Source organism: Sylvia atricapilla, chromosome 30, assembly GCF_009819655.1.
Source record: "Sylvia atricapilla isolate bSylAtr1 chromosome 30, bSylAtr1.pri, whole genome shotgun sequence".
NCBI lineage: Eukaryota > Metazoa > Chordata > Aves > Passeriformes > Sylviidae > Sylvia > Sylvia atricapilla.
Window position 1 is genome coordinate 1,906,150 of NC_089169.1, and position 22,377 is coordinate 1,928,526.

Sequence of the window (22,377 nt, forward strand, 5' to 3'; positions counted from 1 at the left end):
CCGCAAATGCGGGGGAACACCCGGGAACCCACCGGGAACCCCCTGGGAACCCACCGGGAACCCCGAATCCACCGGGAACCCCCCGAGAACCCGCTGGGAACTCTGAAACCACCGGGAAACCCCCGGGAACCCACCAAGAACTCACCGGGAACCCCGAACCCCCCGGGAACCCCGAACCCGCCGGGAACCCACCGGGAACCCACCGGGAACCCACCGGGAACCCCGAATCCACCGGGAACCCCGAATCCACCGGGAACCCTCCGGGAACCCACCGGGAACCCTCCGGGAACCCTGAATCCACCGGGAACCCACCGGGAACCCCCCGGGAGCCCTGAATACACCGGGAACCCACCGGGAACCCTCCGGGAACCCACCGGGAACCCACCGGGAACCCCGAACTCACCGGGAACCCACCGGGAACCCCCCGGGAACCCTGAAACCACCGGGAACCCCGAACCCACCGGGAACCCACCGGGAACCCCGAATCCACCGGGAACCCACCGGGAACCCCGAAACCAGCGGGAATCCCCCGGGAACCCACCGGGAACCCCGAACCCACCGGGAACCCACTGGGAACCCCCCGGGAAGTCACCGGGAACCCACCGGGAACCCCGAACCCACCGGGAACCCACTGGGAACCCCCCGGGAAGTCACCGGGAACCCACCGGGAACCCCGAACCCACCGGGAACCCCCCGGGAACCCACCGGGAACCCCGAACCCCCCGGGAACCCCGAACCCACCGAGTCCCCCGGGCTGTCAATCTCCGGGACGCCCCAGCCCCACCTTTGGGACCCCCCCGGACCTCCCCCGGTTCCGCAGCCCCTCGGGGACCCCGGCCACGGCCCCCCCCAACACGGAGACCCCCCGAGTGCGTCCGCAGCAGCTTTATTACAAAAATCAGAGCTCTTGTGACACCCCCGGCGTCGGTGGTGGCCGACGGTGACCCCCGCCCGGCTCTCGTCCCCTCCGGGGGTCCCCTCCGGAGCCGGTTCGGGGGGCTCAGTGACCTGGGGGAGCCCCCAGCCCCCGGCCGGGGTTGGGGGGGTCCGTGCTCGCGGTGCCCCGCGGGCTCGGGGTGCTGATTTTGGGGTGCGGAGGGTTGGGGGGTCACCCCCGGGTGCTGCTCCCGCGCTCCCCCAGCAGCCAGTAGGTCCTGAGCTTGCCCTTGCCCTGCAGGGGACGGCCTGGGGGTACCCCGGGGCTCGGGGGGCTTCGCCCGGCGGATTGGGGCGGGGGTCCCTATTGGGGCGGGGGGTCGGGGCGGTTTGGGGAGGGACCGGGCAGTTTGGGGTCGGGGCAGTTTGGGTTTGGGGCAGTTTTGGGAGGGTCAGGACACTTTGGGATCAGGGCAGTTTGGGATCGGGGCAGTTTGGGTTTGGGGCAGTTTTGGGTCTGGGGCAGTTTGGGTTTGGGGCAGTTTGGGATCGGGGCAGTTTGGGATCGGGGCAGTTTGGGATCGGGGTAGTTTAGGGGATCAGAACACTTTGGGGTCGGGGCAGTTTGCGGTAGTTATGGGGATCAGGGCAGTTTTGGGGGGGTCAGAACAGTTTGGGTCTGGGGCAGTTTGGGGTCAGGACACTTTGGGGTCGGGGCATTTTTGGGTTTGGGGTAATTTGGGATTGGGGTAGTTTAGGGGATCAGGGCAGTTTTGGGGTCGGGGCATTTTTGGGGGATCAGGACAGTTTGGGGTCAGGACACTTTGGGGTCGGGGCAGTTTGGGGTCGCGGCAGTTTGGGTTTGGGGCAGTTTGGGTTTGGGGCAGTTTGGGATCGGGGCAGTTTGGGGATCAGGACACTTTGGGGTCGGGGCAGTTTGCGGTAGTTTAGGGGATCAGGGCAGTTTGGGGGGGGTCAGAACAGTTTGGGTCTGGGGCAGTTTGGGGTCAGGACACTTTGGGATCGGGGCAGTTTGGGTCTGGGGCAGTTTGGGATCGGGGCAGTTTGGGGTCAGGGCAGTTTGGGATCAGGACACTTTGGGATCGGGGCAGTTTGGGGTCAGGACACTTTGGGGTCAGGACACTTTGGGATCGGGGCAGTTCGGGGGACACCCAGAGCACTTCGGGGCCGCTATAGGGTCACTTTGAGGGGGTCTCAGCGCAGTCTGGGGGGCTCGGCACTCACCTTCATCTCCACGTCCCCCCGCAGCTCCAGCTCGAAGCACCCGAATTCCTCCAGCACGGCTTTGGTGACCTCCGAGATGTGGATCTTCAGGGCTGGGGAGGGGGCGTGGGACCCTCAGCACCCCGCGGTGTCCCCGCGGTGTCCCCGCGGTGTCCCCGGAGCCCCCCAAAGCCCCCCGGTGCTCACGCTCTCCGTTGGACTCCATGCGCGACGCCGTGTTCACCGTGTCGCCGAAGAGGCAGTACCGCGGCATCTTCAGCCCCACCACCCCCGCGCACACCGGCCCTGCGGGGACACCGCGTCACCGCTGCGACACCGCGGGGACACCGCGGGGACACCGCGGGGACACCGCGGGGACACCGCCCGCCTGCGCCACACCCCTGTGCCACCCCTGTGCCACCAGGTGCCACCGTCTCCCTGTGCCACCTGGTGCCACCGTCCGCCTGTGCCACCTGGTGCCACTGTCCCCCTGTGCCACCCCTCACCCTGTGCCACCTCTGTGCCACCAGGGGCCACCGTCCCCCTGTGCCGCCCCTGTGCCACTCCTGTGCCGCCCCTGTGCCACTCCTGTGCCGCCCCTGTGCCACCAGGTGCCACCGTCTCCCTGTGCCACCAGGTGCCACCGCCCGCCTGTGCCACCCCTGTGCCACCTCTGTGCCACCAGGTGCCACCATCTCCCTGTGCCACCAGGTGCCACCGCCCGCCTGTGCCACCCCTGTGCCACCTCTGTGCCACCAGGTGCCACCATCTCCCTGTGCCACCAGGTGCCACCGTCCCCCTGTGCCACCCCTGTGCCACCTCTGTGCCACCAGGTGCCACCCTCTCCCTGTGCCACCTGGTGCCACCATCCCCCTGTGCCACTGACCCCTGTGCCACCTGGTGCCACTGTCCCCCTGTGCCACCTCTGTGCCACTTCTGTGCCACCCCTGTCCCACCGTCCCTCTGTGCCACCCCTCACCCCTGTGCCGCCCCTGTGCCGCCCCTGTGACACCTCTGTCCCCTCCCAGGAGCACAGGGGCTGTCCAGCCCCCGTCCCCTCCGGCTGTGTCCCTGTCCCTTGTTGCTGTCCCTGTCCCTGTGTCCCATGCCCCGCTGATCCCTGGGGCTGCCATGTCCGTCCCTGTCCCTGTCCCCATTCCTGCTCCTATTCCTGCTCCTGTGAAATGCTGACCTGTGTGGATGCCAATGCCCGTTCCCCATTCCCATTCCCGTGGAATTCCTGCAGAATCCCCACCCGTGTGGATGCCCATCCCCATCCCCATTCCCGTTCCCATTCCCCATCCCCATTATCCCATTCCCATTCCCATCCCCATTCCCGCGGAATCCCGAATCCCCACCGGTGTGCACACCGATGCCCATTCCCGTTCCCATTCCCCATCCCCATTATCCCATCCCCATTCCCCATCCCCATTCCCGCAGAATCCCGAATCCCCACCGGTGTGCACGCCGATGCGCAGCTCCAGCTGCTGCTGGGGCCGGTGTCGGATGCGGAAGGAGCTGACGGCCTCCAGCAGCGCCAGCGCCATCCGCGCCACCTCCCGCGCGTGCAGCTTCCCGTTCCGCACCGGCAGCCCCGACACCACCATGTAGGCGTCCCCGATGGTCTCCACCTGCCGCCGGGAAAACGGGAATTCCCTCAGGGAACGGCGCCCCGCCGCAGGGTCACGGGGACAACGGGAGGTGGCACCCGGAGGTGGCACCTGGGGACAAGGAGGGGATGGGGCACAGGTTGGGCTGGATGGGCTGAGGGGGGATTTTCCTGCCCCGGTGATCCCGGGATTCTGGGCCACTGGGATTCTGTAATTCCGGGGATTTGGGGATTTTGTTATGGTTGGGTTCCATAATTCTGGGATTTGGGGATTTTGTTATGGTTGGGTTCCGTGATTCTGGGATTTTGTTATAATTCAGGGATTTGGGGATTTTGTTGTGCTTGGGTTCTGTAATTCTGGGATTTTGGGGATTTTGTTATAATTCAGGGATTTGGGGATTTTGTTATAATTCAGGGATTTTGTGATGCTTGGGTTCCATAATAATGGGATTTTGGGGATTTTGTGATGTTTGGGTTCTGTAATTCTGGGATTTTGTTATAATTCAGGGATTTGGGGATTTTGTTATGCTTGGTTCTATATTTCTGGGATTTTGGGATTTTATTATAATTCAGGAATTTGGGGATTTTGTTATAATTCAGGGATTTGGGGATTTTGTTATAATTCAGGGATTTGGGGATTTTGTTATGCTTGGTTCTATAATTCTGGGATTTTGGGGATTTTGTTATAATTCAGGGATTTGGGGATTTTGTTATAATTCAGGGATTTGGGGATTTTGTGATGCTTGGGTTCCGTAATTCTGGGATTTTGTGGTTCTGCTGTGCTTGGGTTCTGTAATTCTGGGATTTGGGGATTTTGTTATAATTCAGGGATTTTGTGATGCTTGGGTTCTATAATAATGGGATTTTGGGGATTTTGTGATGCTTGGATTCTGTAATTCTGGGATTTTGGGATTTTGTTATAATTCTGGGATTTTGGGATTTTGTTATGCTCGGGTTCCATAATTCTGGGATTATGGGATTTTGTGATGCTTGGGTTCCATAATAATGGGATTTTGGGGATTTTGTGATGCTTGGGTTCTGTAATTCTGGGATTTTGGGGATTTTGTTATAATTCTGGGATTTGGGCATTTTGTGATGCTTGGGTTCCATAATTCTGGGATTTTGGGATTTTGTTATGCTCGAATTCTGTATTTCTGGGATTTTGGGGGTTATTGGGATTCTGGGATATTTAGATTCTGGAATATTCGGATTGTGGAATATCAGCATTCCAGGAACCTGGAATCCTGGAACTCTGAGGGTTCTGAGATTTAGTGATTCTGTGATTCCCCGATTTTGGATTTCTGGTGTTTCCTGATCCTGGGATTCCACGGAGGGCACCCAGTGCTGTCCCTGAGCGTCCCCATATGTCCCCAAACGTCCCCCACACGTCCCTGAGTGTCCCCAAATGTCCCCCACATGTCCCTGAGCGACCCTGAGTGTCCCCAAACGTCCCCCTGAGTGTCCCTGAGTGTCCCCAAACATCCCCCTGAGTGTCCCCACGTGTCCCCAAACATCCCCCTGAGTGTCCCTGCGTGTCCCCAAACTCCCCCTGAGCGTCCCCACGTGTCCCCAAACGTCCCTGAGCATCCCCACGTGTCCCCAAACTTCCCCTGAGTGTCCCCAAATGTCCCCAAACGTCCCCCACACGTCCCTGAGGGTCCCCACGTGTCCCCCCGTGTCCCCACGTGTCCCCAAACGTCCCTCACACATCCCTGAGTGTCCCCAAACGTCCCCGTGAGCGTCCCCACGTGTCCCCAAACTCCCCCTGAGCTTCCCTGAGTGTCCCTGAGTGTCCCCAAACGTCCCCCACACGTCCCTGAGCATCCCCACGTGTCCCCATGTGTCCCCAAACGTCCCCTTGAGTGTCCCCACACGTCCCTGAGTGTCCCCACGTGTCCCCAAATGTCCCCCTGAGCGTCCCCACGTGTCCCCAAACGTCCCCCACATGTCCCTGAGGGTCCCCACGTGTCCCCAAACATCCCCCTGAGGGTCCCCCCGTGTCCCCAAACGTCCCCCTGAGTGTCCCTGCATGTCCCCAAACGTCCTCCTGAGCGTCCCTGTGTGTCCCCAAACGTCCCCCTGAGCATCCCCACGTGTCCCCAAACGTCCCCCACACGTCCCTGAGCATCCCTGAGTGTCCCCAAACATCCCCCTGAGCATCCCCAAATGTCCCCAAACTCCCCCTGAGCGTCCCCACGTGTCCCCAAATGTCCCCAAACGTCCCCCACACGTCCCTGTGCATCCCCACGTGTCCCCATGTGTCCCCAAACGTCCCCTTGAGTGTCCCCACACGTCCCTGAGTGTTCCCACGTGTCCCCAAACTCCCCCTGAGCGTCCCCACATGTCCCCAAACGTCCCCGCGCGTCCCCCATCACCTTGTAGACGTCGAAGTTGTCGATGATGGCGTCGAAGCAGGTGTAGAGGTCGTTGAGCAGCGTCACCACCTGCATGGGGGTGCTCTGCGCCGACAGCGCCGTGAACCCCACGATGTCGCTGAAGTAGATGGTGACGCTGTCGAACGCCTCGGCCTGCACCGTCTCCCCCCGCTTCAGCTGCTCCGCCACCGAGCTGGGGGACAGGACGGGGGCTCAGAGAGGGCACAGCCCCCCGGTGACCCCCCGGGACCCTCCCGCGGCTCACTGGGGCAGGATCTGGTAGAGCAGAGCCTCGGCCTTGCGCTTCTCCTCCAGGTACGCCTGCGTGCGCTCCTCCACCAGCTCCTCCAGGTTGTTGGCGTATTGCTCCATGCGCGACAGCAGGTTGTCCAGGATGTTGGTGCTGTTCTCCCTGCAGGAACGGGGTCACCTCCCGCCCGGGGACCCTCTTTGGGGGTCACTTCCCAACCCAGGGACTCTTTTGAGGGGTCCCGTCCCACCTGGGGACCCTTTTTGGAGGTAATTTCCCACTATGGGACCCTTTTTGGGGGTCACCTCCCACCTGAGGACCCTTTTTGGGGGTCACCTCCCACCCAGGGACTCTTTTCAGGGGTCACCTCCTGCCTGGGGACCCTTTTTGGGGGGTCATCTCCCACTCAGGGATCCTTTTCGGGGGTCACCTCCTACCTGAGGACCCTCTTTGGGGGTCACCTCCCTCTTGGGGACCCTTTTTGGGGGTCACTTCCCACCTGAGGACTCTTTTTGGGGGTCACCTCCCGCCCTGGGACCCTTTTTGGGGGGTCATCTCCCACTCAGGGACTCTTTTTGGAGGTCACCTCCCTCTTGGGGACCCTTTTTGGGGGGTCATCTCCCACTCAGGGACTCTTTTTGGAGGTCACCTCCCTCTTGGGGACCCTTTTTGGGGGGTCATCTCCCACTCAGGGACTCTTTTTGGAGGTCACTTCCCACCTGGGGACCCTTTTTGGGGGTCACTTCCCAACCAGGGACTCTTTTTGGGGGTCACCTCCCTCTTGGGGACCCTTTTTGGGGGTCACTTCCCACCTGAGGACCCTTTTTGGGGGTCACCTCCCACCCGGGGACTCTTTTTGGGGGTCACCTCCCTCTTGGGGGACCCTTTTTGGGGGTCACCTCCCACCTGAGGACCCTCTTTGGGGGTCACCTCCCACCTGAGGACCCTTTTTGGGGGTCACCTCCCTCTTGGGGACCCTTTTTGGGGGGTCATCTCCCACTCAGGGATCCTTTTCAGGGGTCACCTCCCACTCGGGGCCCCTTTTCGGGGGTCACCGCCTACCTGAGGACCCTCTTTGGGGGTCACCTCCCATTCAGGGACCCTTTGTAGGGGTCACCTCCTGCCCGGGGCCCCTTTTCGGGGGTCACCTCCCACCTGAGGACCCTTTTCGGGGGTCACCTCCCACTCGGGGACCCTTTTTGGGGGTCACCTCCCACCCGGGGACTCTTTTTGGGGGTCACCTCCCTCTTGGGGACCCTTTTTGGAGGTCACCTCCCACTCGGGGACCATTTTTGGAGGTCACCTCCTACCCGGGGACTCTTTTTGGGGGTCACCTCCCTCTTGGGGGACCCTTTTTGGGGGTCATCTCCCACCTGAGGACCCTTTTCGGGGGTCACCTCCCACTCAGGGACCCTTTTCAGGGCTCACCTCCCACTCGGGGACCCTTTTCAGGGGTCACCTCCCACCTGAAGACCCTTTTTGGAGGTCATTTCCCACTCGGGGACCCTTTTTGGAGTCACCTCCCACCCAGGGACCCTCTCTGGAGACCACCCCTCACCCGAGGACCCTTTCTGGGGGTCCCCCCTGGGGGCTGGGCTCGTGGTGGCACCTGTTGAACTTGCGGAGCTGGACCTTGATCTGGTTGAAGTCGGGGCGCTCCAGGACGTCCTCGGCCCAGCAGTGCTGCATCAGCTGCCCCAGCTCCTCCAGGTGACAGCCCACGTTGGCCGAGGGCCGGAAGCTCGGCCGCTCCCCGCTCTTCACCCGCTCGATGATCTCTGCGGGGCCGGGCACCCGTCACGGGGGGCAGCGCCCACAGGGGCTCCTCAGCCGGTCCAGGGACCCCTCAGGGGGCCCAGAAACCCACTGGCCAGTCCATCAGCGGGTCCAAGAACCCCTCAGGGGGTCCAGAAACCCACTGGCCACTGCAGTGACTCATCAGCAGGTCCAAGAACCCATTAATGGTCCAAGAACCCATCAGTGGGTCCAAAAACCCCTCAGGGGGTCCAGAAACCCATTGGCCAGTCCATCAGTGGGTCCAAGGACCCATTAATGGTCCAAGAACCCGTTAATGGGTTCAAAATCCCATCAGTGGGTCCAAAACCCCAATGGCCAGCCCAGTAACTCCTCAGCAGGTCCAACAACTCATTAAATGGGTCCAAACCCCATCAGTGGGTCCAAAAACCCGATGGCCAGTCCATCAGCGGGTCCAAGGACCCATTAATGGTCCAAGAACCCGTTAATGGGTCCAAGAACCCATCAGTGGGTCCAAAACCCCAATGGCCAATCCAGTAACTCCTCAGCAGGTCCAAGAACCCATCAGCGGGTCCAGAAACCCATTGGACAGTCCATCAGCAGGTCCAAGGACCCATTAATGGTCCAAAAGCCTGTTAATGGGTCCAAACCCCCATCAGTGGGTCCAAAACCCCGATGGCCAGCCCAGTAACTCCTCAGCAGGTCCAAGAACCCCTCAGCAGGTCCAACCATCCACTGATGGCTCCAACCACCCCTCAGCGTGTCCAGGAACCCATCAGAAGTTCCAAAAACTCCTCCCCAGCTCCGACCACCCACCGACACCCCCCAGACCCCCTCAGTGGCTCCCACCACCCGTCCCCACACCCAGACCCCACCGGCCGGTCCTGCCACCCCCCGGGCACGTCCCCGCCGTGTCCCCTCGTGTCCCCGCCGACCTTTGGGGCTGAGGTCCGCGCCCTCCACGTAGAAGACGCCGCTGCGCAGGGCGATCTCCTGCAGGATGATGCCAAAGCTGTAGACGTCGCCCTTCTGCGTCCCCCGCGCCGGCGGCTCCTCCATGCGCAGCAGCTCCGGCGCCGTCCACAGCTTCTCTGCGGCACCGGGGCACGGGGGTCAGCCCCGGGGGACACTCGGGGGACACCCCGGGGGTGATTTTTGGGGGTGGCGGGGTCTCACTGGCGAAGAGCGCGTGGGTGTCGTCGGCGTCGGGCGCCACGCGGAAACTCTCCAGGCCGTAGTCGGTGATCTTGAGCACGAAGCGCGAGTCCACCACGCAGTTGGAGGATTTGAGGTTCCCGTGGGACACGATGACGCCGTTGTGCAGGAATTGCATCCCCTGGAGGGGCGGGGAGAGCTCGGGTGTGGCGGGACGCTGGGGGTCTGTGGGGTGGGCGTGGGGTGGGGGGCCCCCGTGGGACAGGAGATCTCTGTGGGGTGGGGATCTCTTTGGGATGAAGGATCCCTGTGGGGTGGGGGACCCCTGTGGGCTGAGGGACCCCCACAGGACAGGGGACCCCTGTGGGATGGGACCCCCGTGGGCTGAGGGACCCCCACAGGACAGGGGACCCCTGTGGGGTGGGACCCCTATGGGATGGGGGAATTCCTGTGGGATTGGGGACCCCCACGGGACAGGGGACCCCTGTGGGATGAAGGGAATTCCTGTGGGATTTGGGACCCCCACAGGACAGGGACCCCTGTGACATTGGGGACCCCGACAGGACAGGGGATCCCTGCGGGATGGGGGATCCCTGTGGGATGAAGGGAATTCCTGTGGGATGGAGGGAATTCCTGTGGGATTGGGGACCCCCACGGGACAGGGACCCCTGTGACATTGGGGACCCCCACGGGACCGGGGATCCCTGTGGGATGGAGGGAACTCCTGTGGGATTTGGGACCCCCCCCAGGACAGGGGATCCCTGTGGGATGGGGGGATTCCTGTGGGATGGAGGACCCCTGTGGGATTTGGGACCCCCACGGGACAGGGATCCCTGTGACATTGGGGACCCCCACGGGACAGGGACCCCTGTGGGATTTGGGACCCCCACAGGACAGGGGATCCCTGCGGGATGGGGGATCCCTGCGGGATTGGGGACCCCCGCAGGGCTGGGGACCGCCCCCCGGGGAATGTCACCGATACCTTGACGATGTCGTGGGTGAGCGAGTAGCGGAACATCCAGTCCAGCGTGATGCTCTCGTTCTCCAGGATGTCCTGGGGACGCGGGGGTGAGGGCCGGCCCCGGGCGGGGGTCCCGGTCCCCCCGCGGCCCCGGGACGGTCCCGGCCTTACCTGGAGACTCCCGCGCGGGCAGTACTCGGTCAGGATGCAGATGTTGGGAGGATCGGTGCAGGCGCCGATGAACCGCGTCAGGTGCTCGTTCTGCACGTCCCTCATCTGCCCGGGGGACAGCGAGAGGGGTGGGCCCGGGGTCCCGCCGTGTCCCCCCACCCCCGGGAGCGGGGACACCCCTCGGGGTCACCCACGTACGTGTTTGAGCTCGAACAGGACCTTGCGCGTCAGCTCGATGCGTTTGCGGTTCACGTGCTTCACGGCCACCAGGTTACCCTGGGGGGACACGGGGGACACGGAGGGGTGGGGACAGGGGCTTGGGGACACGGCGGGTGGGGACACGGCGCGGAATGTCCCCCCCCGCCTCCTGTACCTTGTAATAGGCGGTCTTGGCGTACACCTGGAACTGCCCCTCCGCGGTCATCAGCGAGCCGTAGTTGGAGCCCCTCTGTGCGAGGGGAGCGCGGTGAGGCCGGGAGCCCGATCCGCCCGCGCCGAGCCCCGAGCGCGGCTGTGGGGCGAGCCCTGTCCCCAGGATCCCCGGGGCTGTGGGGTGACCCCTGTCCCCACAATCCCCGGTCCCCACTCGGGGCTGTGGGGCGAGCCCTGTCCCCACGATCCCCAGTCCCCACCCGGGGCTGTGGGGTGACCCCTGTCCCCAGGATCCCCGGTCCCCACTCGGGGCTGTGGGGCGAGCCCTGTCCCCACAATCCCCGGGGCTGTGGGGTGACCCCTGTCCCCAGGATCCACGGTCCCCACCCGGGGCTGTGGGGTGACCCCTGTCCCCACAATCCACGGGGCTGTGGGGTGACCCCTGTCCCCACGATCCCCGGGGCTGTGGGGTGACCCTTGTCCCCACGATCCCCGGTCCCCACGCGGGGCTGTGGGGTGACCTCTGTCCCCAGGATCCCCGGTCCCCACTCGGGGCTGTGGGGTGACCCCCGTCCCCACGATCCCCAGTCCCCACTCGGGGCTGTGGGGTGACCCCGGTCTCTGGTCCCCGAGAGGTGCCATGGGGTGACCCCAGCCTCGCTCCCCCCGTGTCCCCTCTGTCCCCGTGTCCCCTCTGTCCCCGTGTCCCCGCGGTCCCCCCGTGTCCCCTCTGTCCCCCCGTGTCCCCCGGTCCCCCCGTGTCCCCTCTGTCCCCGTGTCCCCGCGGTCCCCCCGTGTCCCCTCTGTCCCCCCGTGTCCCCCGGTCCCCCCGTGTCCCCTCTGTCCCCGTGTCCCCCGGTCCCCCCGTGTCCCCTCTGTCCCCCCGTGTCCCCCGGTCCCCCCGTGTCCCCTCTGTCCCCGTGTCCCCCGGTCCCCCCGTGTCCCCTCTGTCCCCTCTGTCCCCCCGTGTCCCCTCTGTCCCCTCTGTCCCCTCTGTCCCCCCGTGTCCCCGCGCCCACCAGGGACAGGGTGAGTTTGCTGCCGGCGTTCCTCAGGTGTTTCTCCATGCTGCTCATCTGCACGTCCTCCCAGCGCACCCTCCACAGCTCTGCCGCCAGCTCGTTCTCCAGCTGCAGCTTCCTGCAGCCCGGGGGGTGTCGGTGAGACCCCGGCCCGCGCCCCCCGCCCCGCCCGGCGCCCCCCGGCCCTCCCGATGTCCCCGCACCGGTAGATGAAGAAGGAGGTGGCGGTGACGGCCGTGAGGATCAGGCTGACCACGAGCGACAGGATCTCCAGCGTGGACAGCGAGGCTGCGGGGCACAGGGGGGAGCGGTCAGGGCCCCGGGGGGCTCCGGGCGGGGGTCTCACGGCTCCCCCCACTCACCTTTGCGGCACCGGGGGTCGGTGCCCTCGAAGCCACACGGGGGGACATCGGACGGGACCGCGTTCCCCGGCCAGTGGATGTCCCGTCCCGGCACCATCTGGATCTTCTTGGTGGTGCCGTTGTAGTTGGCCACGATCTTTGGGATGGGGCGGGGGGCGAGGAATGGGTGGCGAGAAGCCCCCGGAGCTGTCCCCACCCCCGGCCCCGCTGTCCCCACCCCCGGCCCCGTGTCCCCTCGCCCCGGGGCTCACCTGGAAGTCTCCCTGCTCGGGATCCATGTCCCACAGCGAGTAGTCGCTCTCCCGGTCCCCCTGCTCGTCGATCTTGAAGAAGCCGGTGACACCTGGCGAGGGAAGGTGAGGGGCTTGGGGGGACCACCGAGGGGGGCTCCGGTCCCAAAATGTCACCCTGGGAGTGGGGACGGGCAGGGGGCACCGGGCTGGGACAGGGTTGGGGACAGGGACAGGGCTGGGGACAGGGACAGGGCTGGGGACAGGGACAGGACAGGGCTGGGGACAGGGACAGGACGGGGCTGGGGACAGGGACAGGACAGGGCTGGGGACAGGGACAGGGCTGGGGATGAAGACAGGGCTGGGGACAAGGACAGGACGATGTTGGGGACAGGGACAGGACGGGGCTGGGGACAAGGACAGGACTGGGGACAGGGACAGGACGGGGCTGGGGACAGGGACAGGGACAGGACTGGGGACAGGGACAGACGGGGCTGGGGACGAAGACAGGGTCGGGGACAAGGACAGGACGGGGCTAGGGACAGGGACAGCACGGGGCTGGGGACATGGATAGGGCTGGGGACAAGGACAGAGCTGGGGACAGGGACAGGACGGGGCTGGGGACAGGGACAGGGCTGGGGACAGGGACAGGGACAGGACGGGGCTGGGATGGGACAGGGCTGGGGACAGGGACAGGACAGGGCTGGGGACAAGGACAGGGACAGGACGGGGCTGGGGACAGGGACAAGGCTGGGGATGAAGACAGGGCTAGGGACAGGGACAGGGCTGGGGACAGGGACAGGACGGGGCTGGGGATGAAGAGAGGGCTGGGGACAGGGACAGGGACAGGACGGGGCTGGGGATGAAGAGAGGGCTGGGGACAGGGACAGGGACAGGACGGGGACAGGCCGGCCTCACCGTAGAAGGTGCGGTTCCACATCTGGCGGGTGACGGCCGAGGCGTCGCTGACGGAGCCGCCGCGCTCCAGCGTCTCGTTGAGCGCCTGGGCGTAGAGCAGCACCGCGTCGTGGAAGGCGGCGGCGATGAAATTCATCTGGGGACACGGGGACAGCTCGGGGACAGCTCGGGGACAGCTCGGGGACAGCTCGGGGACAGCGCACGGCTCGGGGTCCCCGCCCTCGCCTCCATCCTGTGTCCCCGTCTCCCTTTGTCCCCGTTGTCCCCAGCTCCATGCCAGCCGCCCCAGCTGCAGCCCGTGTCCCCGCTGTCCCCGCTGTCCCCAGCGCGTGTCCCCCGCCCCGCCCGCGGTCCCCACCAGTCCGTCCTGCACCGAGAAGTTGAAATGCTCCCGCGCCTCCTCCTTGAGCCGCTCCACGAAGGGCCGGTACTCGGCGTTCTCGGGCTCCTTGTAGGTGATGATGGTGACAGCCTGGGGAGGGGACAGCGGCTGCAGGGGCGGGACAGGCCGGCGGGGGCTGCCCGTGCCCACCGGGGTGTGCCCCTGCCCACCGGGGACAGCCTGTGCCCACCTGGGACCGTCTGTGCCTACCTGGGTGTATTTCTGTGACCACCTGGGACAGCCTGTGCCCCCCTGGCCATGTCCCTGCGCCCACCTGAGTGTATCCCTGTGCCCACCTGGGTGTATCCCTGTGCTCCCCTGGCACCGCCCGTGGCTCCCCAGCAGTGTCCCCGTGGCCACCTGGGACCATCTGTGCCCACCGGAGTGTGTCCCTGTGCCCACCTGGGACCGTCTGTGCCCACCTGAGACCATCTGTGCTCCCCTGGCCATGTCCCTGTGCCCACCTGGGACCATCTGTGCCCACCGGAGTCTGTCCCTGTGACCACCTGAGACCATTTGTGCCCCCTGGCCAAGTCCCTGTGCCCACCTGGGACAGCCTGCGCCCACCTGAGTGTATCCCTGTGCCCACCTGGGACCCTCTGTGCCCCCTGGCCGTGTCCCCGTGCCCCCCGGCCGTGTCCCCGTGCCCACCTGGGACCCTCTGTGCCCCCCGGCCGTGTCCCCGTGCCCACCTGGATCTGTCCCCGTGCCCACCTGGGACCCTCTGTGCCCCCCTGGATGTGTCCCCGTGCCCCCCCGGCCGTGTCCCCGTGCCCCCCGGCCGTGTCCCTGTGCCCCCCTGGATGTGTCCCCGTGCCCCCCTGGGTGTGTCCCCGTGCCCCCCCGGCCGTGTCCCCGTGCCCCCCTGGATGTGTCCCCGTGCCCCCCGGCCGTGTCCCCGTGCCCCCCGGCCGTGTCCCCGTGCCCCCCTGGATGTGTCCCCGTGCCCCCCGGCCGTGTCCCCGTGCCCCCCGGCCGTGTCCCCGTGCCCCCCTGGATGTGTCCCCGTGCCCCCCGGCCGTGTCCCCGTGCCCCCCGGCCGTGCCCCCGTGCCCACCCCGCTCACCTGGAAGGCGCGGCGGGCGCGGGCGTCGTGCGTGTCGCCGCGGTGCCAGGGCCGCCGGGGCTCGGGGAAGCGCGGCCCGCTGAGGCTGGCCCCGAACGTGTCGATGTAGAAGAAGGCGAAGTCGCCGCCCGTGAGCCCCTCGCTCTCCGCCTGCAGCATCAGCTCCCGCAGCGTGTCCGGGGCGCAGCACACGTACACGACTGCGGGGGACACGGCCCTTGGGGACCCCCGACTGCCCGGGGACCCCCGCCCCGCGTCCCGGGGGTCCCTGGTTACTGTGTGACACCCCCCCGAGATCCCAGCCCCGCACCCCGGGGGTCCATGGTTAATGTGTGACCCAGGTCTGAGACCCCCAACACCCCGGGGAGACCCCCGCCCCGCAACCTGGGGGTCGCTGCTTATCGTGTGACGCCGGTCTGAGACCCCCAACACCCCGGGGAGACCCCCACCTCACAGCCCGGTGCTCCTTGGTTACTGCGTGACACCCCCCCGAGACCCCCAAACATCCCCAGGAGACCCCTGCAGACCCCAGCCCGGCACCCTGGGGGTCCCTGGTTATTGCGTGACACCCCCTGAGACCCCCAACACCTCCGGGAGACCCCCACCTCACACCCCGGTGTTCCTTGGTTACTGTGTGACCCGGGTCTGAGACCCCCAACACCCCCAGGAGACCCCAGCCCGGCACCCCGGTTCCTTGGTTACTGTGTGACACCCCCTGAGACCCCCAACACCCCGGGAGACCCCAGCCCGGCACCCTGGGGGTCCCTGGTTATTGTGTGACCCGGGTCTGAGACCCCCAAACACCCCGGGGAGACTCCCACCTCACACCCCGGTGCCCCTTGGTTATTGTGTGACACCCCCGAGACCCCCAAACACCCCCAGGAGACCCTCACCCCGCACCCTGGGGGTCCCAGCTTATCGTGTGACGCCGGTCTGAGACCCCCAAACATCCCCAGGAGACCCCCGCCCCGCGTTCCGGGGGTCCATGGTTATTGTGTGACACCCCCTGAGACCCCCAACACCCCGGGGAGACCCCTGCAGACCCCAGCCCGGCACCCCGCGGGTCCCGGGTTACTGTGTGACACCCCCCTGAGACCCCCAACACCCCGGGGAGACCCCTGCAGACCCCAGCCCGGCACCCTGGGGGTCCCTGGTTGCTGTGTGACCCCGGTCTGAGATCCCCAACACCCTGGGAGACCCCCACCTCACAGCCCGGTGCTCCTTGGTTACTGCGTGACACCCCCCCGAGACCCCCAAACATCCCCAGGAGACCCCTGCAGACCCCAGCCCGGCACCCTGGGGGTCCCTGGTTATTGCGTGACACCCCCTGAGACCCCCCAACACCTCGGGAGACCCCCACCTCACACCCCGGTGTTCCTTGGTTACTGTGTGACCCGGGTCTGAGACCCCCAACACCCGGGGAGCCCCCTGCAGACCCCAGCCCGCGGGTCCTGGGTTACTGTGTGACCCCAGTCTGAGACCCCCAACACCCCGGGAGCCCCCTGCAGACCCCAGCCCGCGGGTCCTGGGTTACTGTGTGACATCCCCCGAGACCCCCCACACCCCGGGAGCCCCCCGCAGACCCCAGCCCGGCACCCCGGGGGTCCCTTGTTGCTGTGTGACACCCCCCGAGACCCCGGGAGCCCCCCGCAGACCCCCGCAGACCCCAGCCCCGGGGCTCCCCGGCCGTGCCGTGCCGTGCCGTGCCGTGCCGCAGAAGCGGCCGTGGGTGTCCCGGGCCCGGGGGTCCCGACCCCGCTGCCGCCCCCCGGCGCCCCCCGTGCCCTGCCCGGCGCTGCCCGCGGCGCCAGCAGCAGGTTTCCTGTTTTCCCGACTCCGTTTCCTCCTCCCCGATGGATTCCCGGCGACACCGTGACCCCGCGGGTGACGCCTGGCCTCCGCCGCGGCCCCTCCGGCCCTGCCACCCCCGGGCCCAAATTCACCCCCGAGGATCCAAAATTCAACTCCGGGGATCCAAAATTCACCCCCGGGGATCCAAAATGCACCCCCGGGGATCAAAAATTCACCCCCGGGGATCCAAAATTCACCCTTAGGGCCCCAAAATTCACCCCCGGGGATCCAAAATGCACCCCCAGGGATCCAAATTCACCCCCGAGGATCCAAAATGCACCCCCGGGGATCCAAAATGCAGCCTCGGGTCCCCAAAATTCACCCTCGGGGATCCAAAATGCACCCCCTAGGATCCAAAATGTACCCCCAGGGATCAAAAATTCACCCCCAGGGGATCCAAAATGTACCCCCGAGGATCCAAAATGCACCCCCGGGGATCCAAAATGCACCCCAGGGGATACAAAATGCACCCGAGGGGATCCAAAATTCACCCCCGAGGATCCAAAATGCACCCCTGGGGATCCAAAATGCACCCGAGGGGATCCAAAATGCACCCCCAGGGGATACAAAATTCACCCTTGGGGCCAAAAAATGCACCCCGGGGACACCGGGGACAAGTGACAACAGCCCGAGAGTCCGGAGGGACGGGGCGTGGGGAGGGGTCCGGGGTGGGGCAGGGGCAGGGTCGGGGTGTCCGGGACACGCTGGGACAGACATGGACAGCCGGGAACAACTGGGAATAACCGGGAACAACCGGGAATAACCGGGAACAGCCATGAATAACTGTGTACAGCCATGAACAGCCATGAACAGCCATGAATAACTGTGTACAGCCATGAACAGCCGTGTACAGCCATGGATAACCGTGTACAGCCATGAACAGCCGTGTACAGCCATGAATAACTGTGTACAGCCATGTACAGCCATGAATAACTGTGTACAGCCATGGACAGCCATGAATAACTGTGTACAGCCATGAACAGCCGTGTACAGCCATGAATAACTGTGTACAGCCATGAACAGCCATGAATAACTGTGTACAGCCATGAACAGCCGTGTACAGCCATGAATAACTGTGTACAGCCATGAACAGCTGTGAACAGCCGTGAACAACCCCAAACAGCCATGGATAACTGTGAACAGCCACCGACAGCCGTGAATAATGGTGATTAACTGTGTACAGTCGTGAACAGCCACCAACAACTGTGAACAGCCACCAACAACTGTGAACAGCCATGGACAACTGTGAACAGCCCCAAACAGCCCCAAACAGCCCCAAACAGCCACAAACAGCCACAAACAGCCCCAAACAGCCCCAAACAGCCCCAAACAGCCCCAAACAGCCACAAACAGCCGTGAAAACTGTGATTAACCGCGTACAGCCACGGGCAGCCGTGAGCAGCCGTGAGCAGCCATAAATAACCGCGGAGAACCGTGAACAGCCATAAACAACCGTGTGCTGCCGTGAACCGCCGTGAACAGCCCTGCACGGCTGTGTGCAGATGTGTGCAGCTGTGACACCTGTGACCAGCTGTGCACACCCACGGGACCCCCGTGTGCAGCTGTGCACGGCCCTGCCCGGCCACGGGAACCCTCTGCACGGCTGTGAATAACCACGAAAAACCTCTGCACAGCTGGGCACAGCTGCAAACGCCCCCGCAGAGCCGTGCACAGCCGTGTCTGCCCACGGGCACCCACGGACACGTGTGACAGCCCCGGGTGAAGGCGGGCACACCCGGGAATGCCCGTGGGCAGCGCTGAACACCGCGGTAAAGTTGTGCACAGCCATGTATGGCCATGGACACCCGGGCACGGCGCGCCAAGCCTGGCACACCCACGGGCACGGGCGTGGGGCTGGGCACCGCGGGTGGGGCTGGGCACCCTGTGTGGGGCTCTGCCCTCCCGGGTGGGGCTGTGATCTCCTGTGTGGGGCCGGACACCCGTGTGGGGCCGGACATTCCTGGGTGGGGCTGTGCTCTCCTGAGTGGGGCTGTGAACTCCCCTATGGGGCGGGACACTCCTGTGTGGGGTTCTGCACTCCCCTGTGGGACTGTGATCTCCTGTGTGGGGCTGTACACCCCGTGTGGGGCTGAACACTCCCGAGTGGGGTCGGACACCCCGTGTGGGGCTCTGCACTGCCGTGTGGGGCTGTGCTCTCCCGGGTGGGGCTGTGAACTCCCGTGGGGTCGTGAACTCCTGTGTGGGGCTGTACACCCCGTGTGGGGCCGGACACTCCCGTGTGGGGCTGTGCTCTCCCGAGTGGGGCTGTGAACTCCCGAGTGGGGCCGGGGACACCCGTGTGGGGCTGGACATTCCCGAGTGGGGCCGGACACTCCCAAGTGGGGTCGGACACCCCGTGTGGGGCTCTGCACTCTCGTGTGGGACTGTGATCTCCTGTGTGGGGCCGGACACTCCTGTGTGGGGTTCTGCACTGCCGAGTGGGACTGTGATCTCCTGTGTGGGGCTGGACACGCCCGAGTGGGGCCGGACACTCCCCTGTGGGGTTCTGCTCTCCCGTGTGCGGCTGGACACTCCCGTGTGGGGCCGGACACTCCCCTGTGGGGCTGTGCTCTCCCGTGTGGGGTTCTGCTCTCCCGTGTGGGGCTGTGAACTTCCCTATGGGGCCGGACAATCCCGTGTGGGGCTGTGATCTCCCGGGTGGGGCTCTGCTCTCCCGCACGGGGCTCACACCGCCCTGTCCCCCTCCCCGTGTCCCCGTCCCCCGCACTCACTGCGCCCCTTCGCCTTGATCTCCTGGATGATGAAGGAGAAGTTGCCGCCGTCGCGGAACACCACGTCCATGACCGTGAGGTTGCTCAGGGCGGGCAGCTGGACGTACAAACCCTCGGCGGCGAAATAATAGGGCCGGTCGTCCACCCGCTCGTCCCAGTACACCAGCAGCGCCCGCCGGGTCCAGTTGAAGCGCCGGTGCAGCTGCACGCCCAGTTCGCCCAGTTTGCGGTGGCTGGGGCCGGCTCGGGTGGTCAAACCGAACTCCTCGCTCTTGTCGTCGAAGCCGTGCGCCTCGGCGCCCGCCGTGAGCAGCGGCAGCCGCCAGTGGCTGGTGAAGCGGGCCACCGGCGCCGCCGAATAGACGCAGCCCGGCCCCAGAAACGCCGCGGGCTGATGGGCGAGCCGCAGGTCCACGGCCACCAGCGGCGCGGCCATTTCCGAGCAGACCCCGTGGCGGTCCTCGCTGTCGCCGAACACCCAGCCCAGGGCGAAGCCGGGCAGCAGATCCCGCCGGGAATTCACGGCGGCCGCGGCCAGGCGCACGGCGGGTCCCACGCGCGGCCAAGCCCACGGGTAGGTGAGGTTGCGCCGGGGCAGCACCGCGGCGAGGGTCAGCGGGGCCGGGGCCGGCAGCGCGGCCGGGAGCAGCGCCAGCAGCGGGGCCACGAGCGGGGCCAGCACGGCCAGCATCGCCCACGGACGGAGAGTGGCGCGTCCCCCCCTCCCGCGGCGGGGCTGAGCCCTCGCTCGCCGCCCCCACTGGTGACACAAAGGGCCCTTATCGTCCACGCCGAGCTTAACTCCTTCCTGCCCGCTCCCCCCGCGGCGTTCCGGCCGATGGGGCCGCCCGCTGGTGGGGGCGGATATCCCCGCCCGTGGCGCGGCGGGACGGGCTTTTGGGGAGGGGGGACGTGTGTCGCCATGTGTCCCCTCCCCGCCTTGGGTCCCGGCCGCCGCCACCGCCCCGGGTGCCGCTGCTGACCCGGTCACGCGTGGGGCGCTGAGACCCGAGAAACTCATTAGGGCGCAGGGGACATCCCGACCCGCGCTGTCCCCGCGCTGTCCCCACGCAGCCCCCGGGAGAACTCGGACACCTCTGGGCTCCCCCGTCCGTGGGAGGTTCTGGCCCGCGGAGGGGTCGCGGCAGCCCCACGGCAGCGAGGGGTGACCCCGGAGATGTCACCCGGGGGCTGCTGGGGACACCGGCCGCGCTCGGGGGGACACGGGCACAGCTTGGGGACACGCGTGGAGGGGGACACGCGCAGTGGTCCGGCCACGGCGCGCCCGCTGCTCCCGGGGGCGCGCGCGGCGCTCGGGGACGCGGTTGGGCGCGGGTCGGGTGACACCCGTGACACTCCCGGTAACCCCCGCGCTGCTGCCGACGTGCCGCGCGGGACAAGCGTAAAAAAAGCATTACGGAGCATCGAGAAGGAAATTAGCAAATGAAAAGAATGTTAATGAGCAAAACAAACCTCGAGCGGAGAAAAAAAAGATTGCTGCTAGCAGAGGATGGTTTCGATCCATCGACCTCTGGGTTATGGGCCCAGCACGCTCCCGCTGCGCCACTCTGCTGCCGCCCTCGGCCCCTTGCCCGGAGCTTTTATAACCGCGGCGCCGCCGCCATTCGCGGAGCCCGCGCTCCCCCCAGCGGCCGCCCGGCGCGCCCCGCCATTGGCCGCTCACCGCTCTGATTGATGCGCCGCCTCACCAATGGCTGCCCGCGGAGCGCCCGCGGGGGGCGGGCACGGGGAGCGCGGCGGCCAATGGGAGGGCGGGTTGCTGCGGGGTCTGCGAGCGGCGCTTCATTGTCGGGAACGGCGGCGACATGAGGTGGGGACACGGGGACACCGAGACCGGGGGCCGCCGGGATGGGCCGGGGACACACCGAGACCTTGGCGGGAGCGGGAGCGGGACCGGGCGGGAGGGAGCGGCGGGATACTGGCGTTAGGGGAGGAACGGGAGAAATGGAGGGAGAACCGGGAGCGGGAGGGACAACGGGGACCGGCAGCGGGGAGAGGCCGGCACTGGGGGCCGCGGGGGCGGGGAGACACCCGGAGCGGGCTGCGGGAACGGGAAGAGACCGGCGGGAGCGGGGGGAACAACGGGGGGATCAGGATCAAAGGGAACCGGGACCGAAACCGGGGGAGGAACCGGGGGAGAACCGGGGCGGGGGAAGCGGCCCGGGGCTCGGAGCCCCCGGTCACCGCCGCTGCCCTTCTCTCTCTCCGCAGGGGCGATCGAGGCCGCGGCCGCGGCGGCCGCTTCGGTTCCAGGCGAGTCCCGGCATGTCGCGACAGGACCGTGTCGTGACGGGGGTGGGAGCGGGGGTCGGCGGGGCACGGTGAACGAATCGAGGTTTTCTCTCCCCTTCAGGTTCCGGCCCTTTGTGCCTCACATCCCCTTCGACTTCTATGTGGTGAGTGACCGCTGCCCCGGCGGCGATTCCCGGGAATTTTCCGGGATTTTCCAGGGTTAACGATCCCCCCGTCTCTGATTTGGGAGAGTTGGGCTGGATGAACCGAAGGGATTCCCTAAAAACGCGGTGGGGTCGGTAAAAAACCCACACCGGAGGAGTTTTCTCCTGTGGGAATTGGGACGGTGGGACCCGGCCGAGGAATAACGACAGGGATCACTCCAGGATTGGGGTTTTTGGGATTATAACAGGTGATTCCCCGGGCTGAGGTTTGGGTGATGCCCGTACCTGTCACTCACCTCAGGTGTCCATGTGCCTGTGTCCCACCTTTCCCAGGAGGAAATCATTCCCTCCTCCCAAATTCCCCGAGTTTCTGCCCTCTGGACAGGCGACTGTGGCTGCAGACAAAGGGGGTTAATGAGTTAAATTAACAAATTCTTTAATAGAGTTAATAAAACCCTCTGGAGCTGCACAGGCTCCTGGACACCTGTGGAGCTCTCGTAGGCTAACACCAAGATGGGATTGTGCCAGAGGATGAAATCCGGGTGGGAATTCTGTCCCGTTGCAGTGTGAGATGGCGTTTCCCCGTGTCAAGCCCGCAGCAGATGAGACAGCCTTCAGTGAAGCCCTGCTCAAGAGGAACCAGGATCTG

At 65.8% G+C, this 22,377-nt stretch overlaps 2 protein-coding genes, 1 long non-coding RNA gene and 1 other non-coding gene across 5 annotated transcripts; 2 read left to right on the top strand and 2 right to left on the bottom strand.

Annotated features, from left to right (window-relative positions):
• Positions 1-6: 6 nt before the first annotated feature.
• On the top strand, positions 7-1,083 carry LOC136372906 (proline-rich protein HaeIII subfamily 1-like). The gene has a single exon (XM_066337762.1). It carries the CDS (start codon positions 7-9, stop codon positions 1,081-1,083), a length of 1,077 nt encoding a protein of 358 aa, XP_066193859.1.
• NPR1 (natriuretic peptide receptor 1) lies at positions 1,051-20,002 on the bottom strand. 2 transcript variants are annotated; one of them, XM_066337710.1, is made up of 21 exons: positions 19,312-20,002; positions 14,729-14,928; positions 13,639-13,752; positions 13,281-13,416; positions 12,384-12,475; positions 12,133-12,268; positions 11,974-12,058; positions 11,768-11,888; positions 10,750-10,824; positions 10,575-10,652; positions 10,377-10,481; positions 10,227-10,298; positions 9,266-9,425; positions 9,025-9,180; positions 7,944-8,112; positions 6,350-6,496; positions 6,085-6,277; positions 3,557-3,731; positions 2,308-2,406; positions 2,122-2,213; positions 1,051-1,171 (listed from the first exon to the last, which is right to left on the bottom strand). In XM_066337710.1, exons 1-21 carry the CDS (start codon positions 20,000-20,002, stop codon positions 1,109-1,111), a joined length of 3,159 nt encoding a protein of 1,052 aa, XP_066193807.1. In that variant the 3' UTR covers positions 1,051-1,108. The 2 variants fall into 2 exon arrangements, with proteins under 2 accessions (XP_066193807.1, XP_066193808.1); XM_066337711.1 differs by lacking the exon at positions 2,308-2,406.
• An 810-nt stretch (positions 20,003-20,812) lies between these two features.
• TRNAM-CAU (transfer RNA methionine (anticodon CAU)) lies at positions 20,813-20,884 on the bottom strand. The gene has a single exon. It is a non-coding gene; the product is annotated as a tRNA-Met (tRNA).
• Positions 20,885-21,086: 202 nt separating this feature from the next.
• Positions 21,087-22,377, top strand: LOC136372910 (uncharacterized). Its single transcript, XR_010745541.1, has 4 exons — positions 21,087-21,142; positions 21,544-21,585; positions 21,686-21,728; positions 22,294-22,377. It is a non-coding gene; the product is annotated as an uncharacterized lncRNA (long non-coding RNA).

Coding starts and splice junctions, on each gene's coding strand:
- LOC136372906 (XM_066337762.1), top strand. CDS start 7: ATGCGGGGGAACACCCGGGAACCCACCGGGAACCCCCTGGGAACCCAC.
- NPR1 (XM_066337710.1), bottom strand. CDS start 20,002: ATGCTGGCCGTGCTGGCCCCGCTCGTGGCCCCGCTGCTGGCGCTGCTC. Junction 14,929..19,311: donor GATCAAGGCGAAGGGGCGCA/GTGAGTGCGGGG, acceptor TGTCCCCCGCAG/TCGTGTACGTGTGCTGCGCC. Junction 6,278..6,349: donor CTCTACCAGATCCTGCCCCA/GTGAGCCGCGGG, acceptor CCTGTCCCCCAG/CTCGGTGGCGGAGCAGCTGA.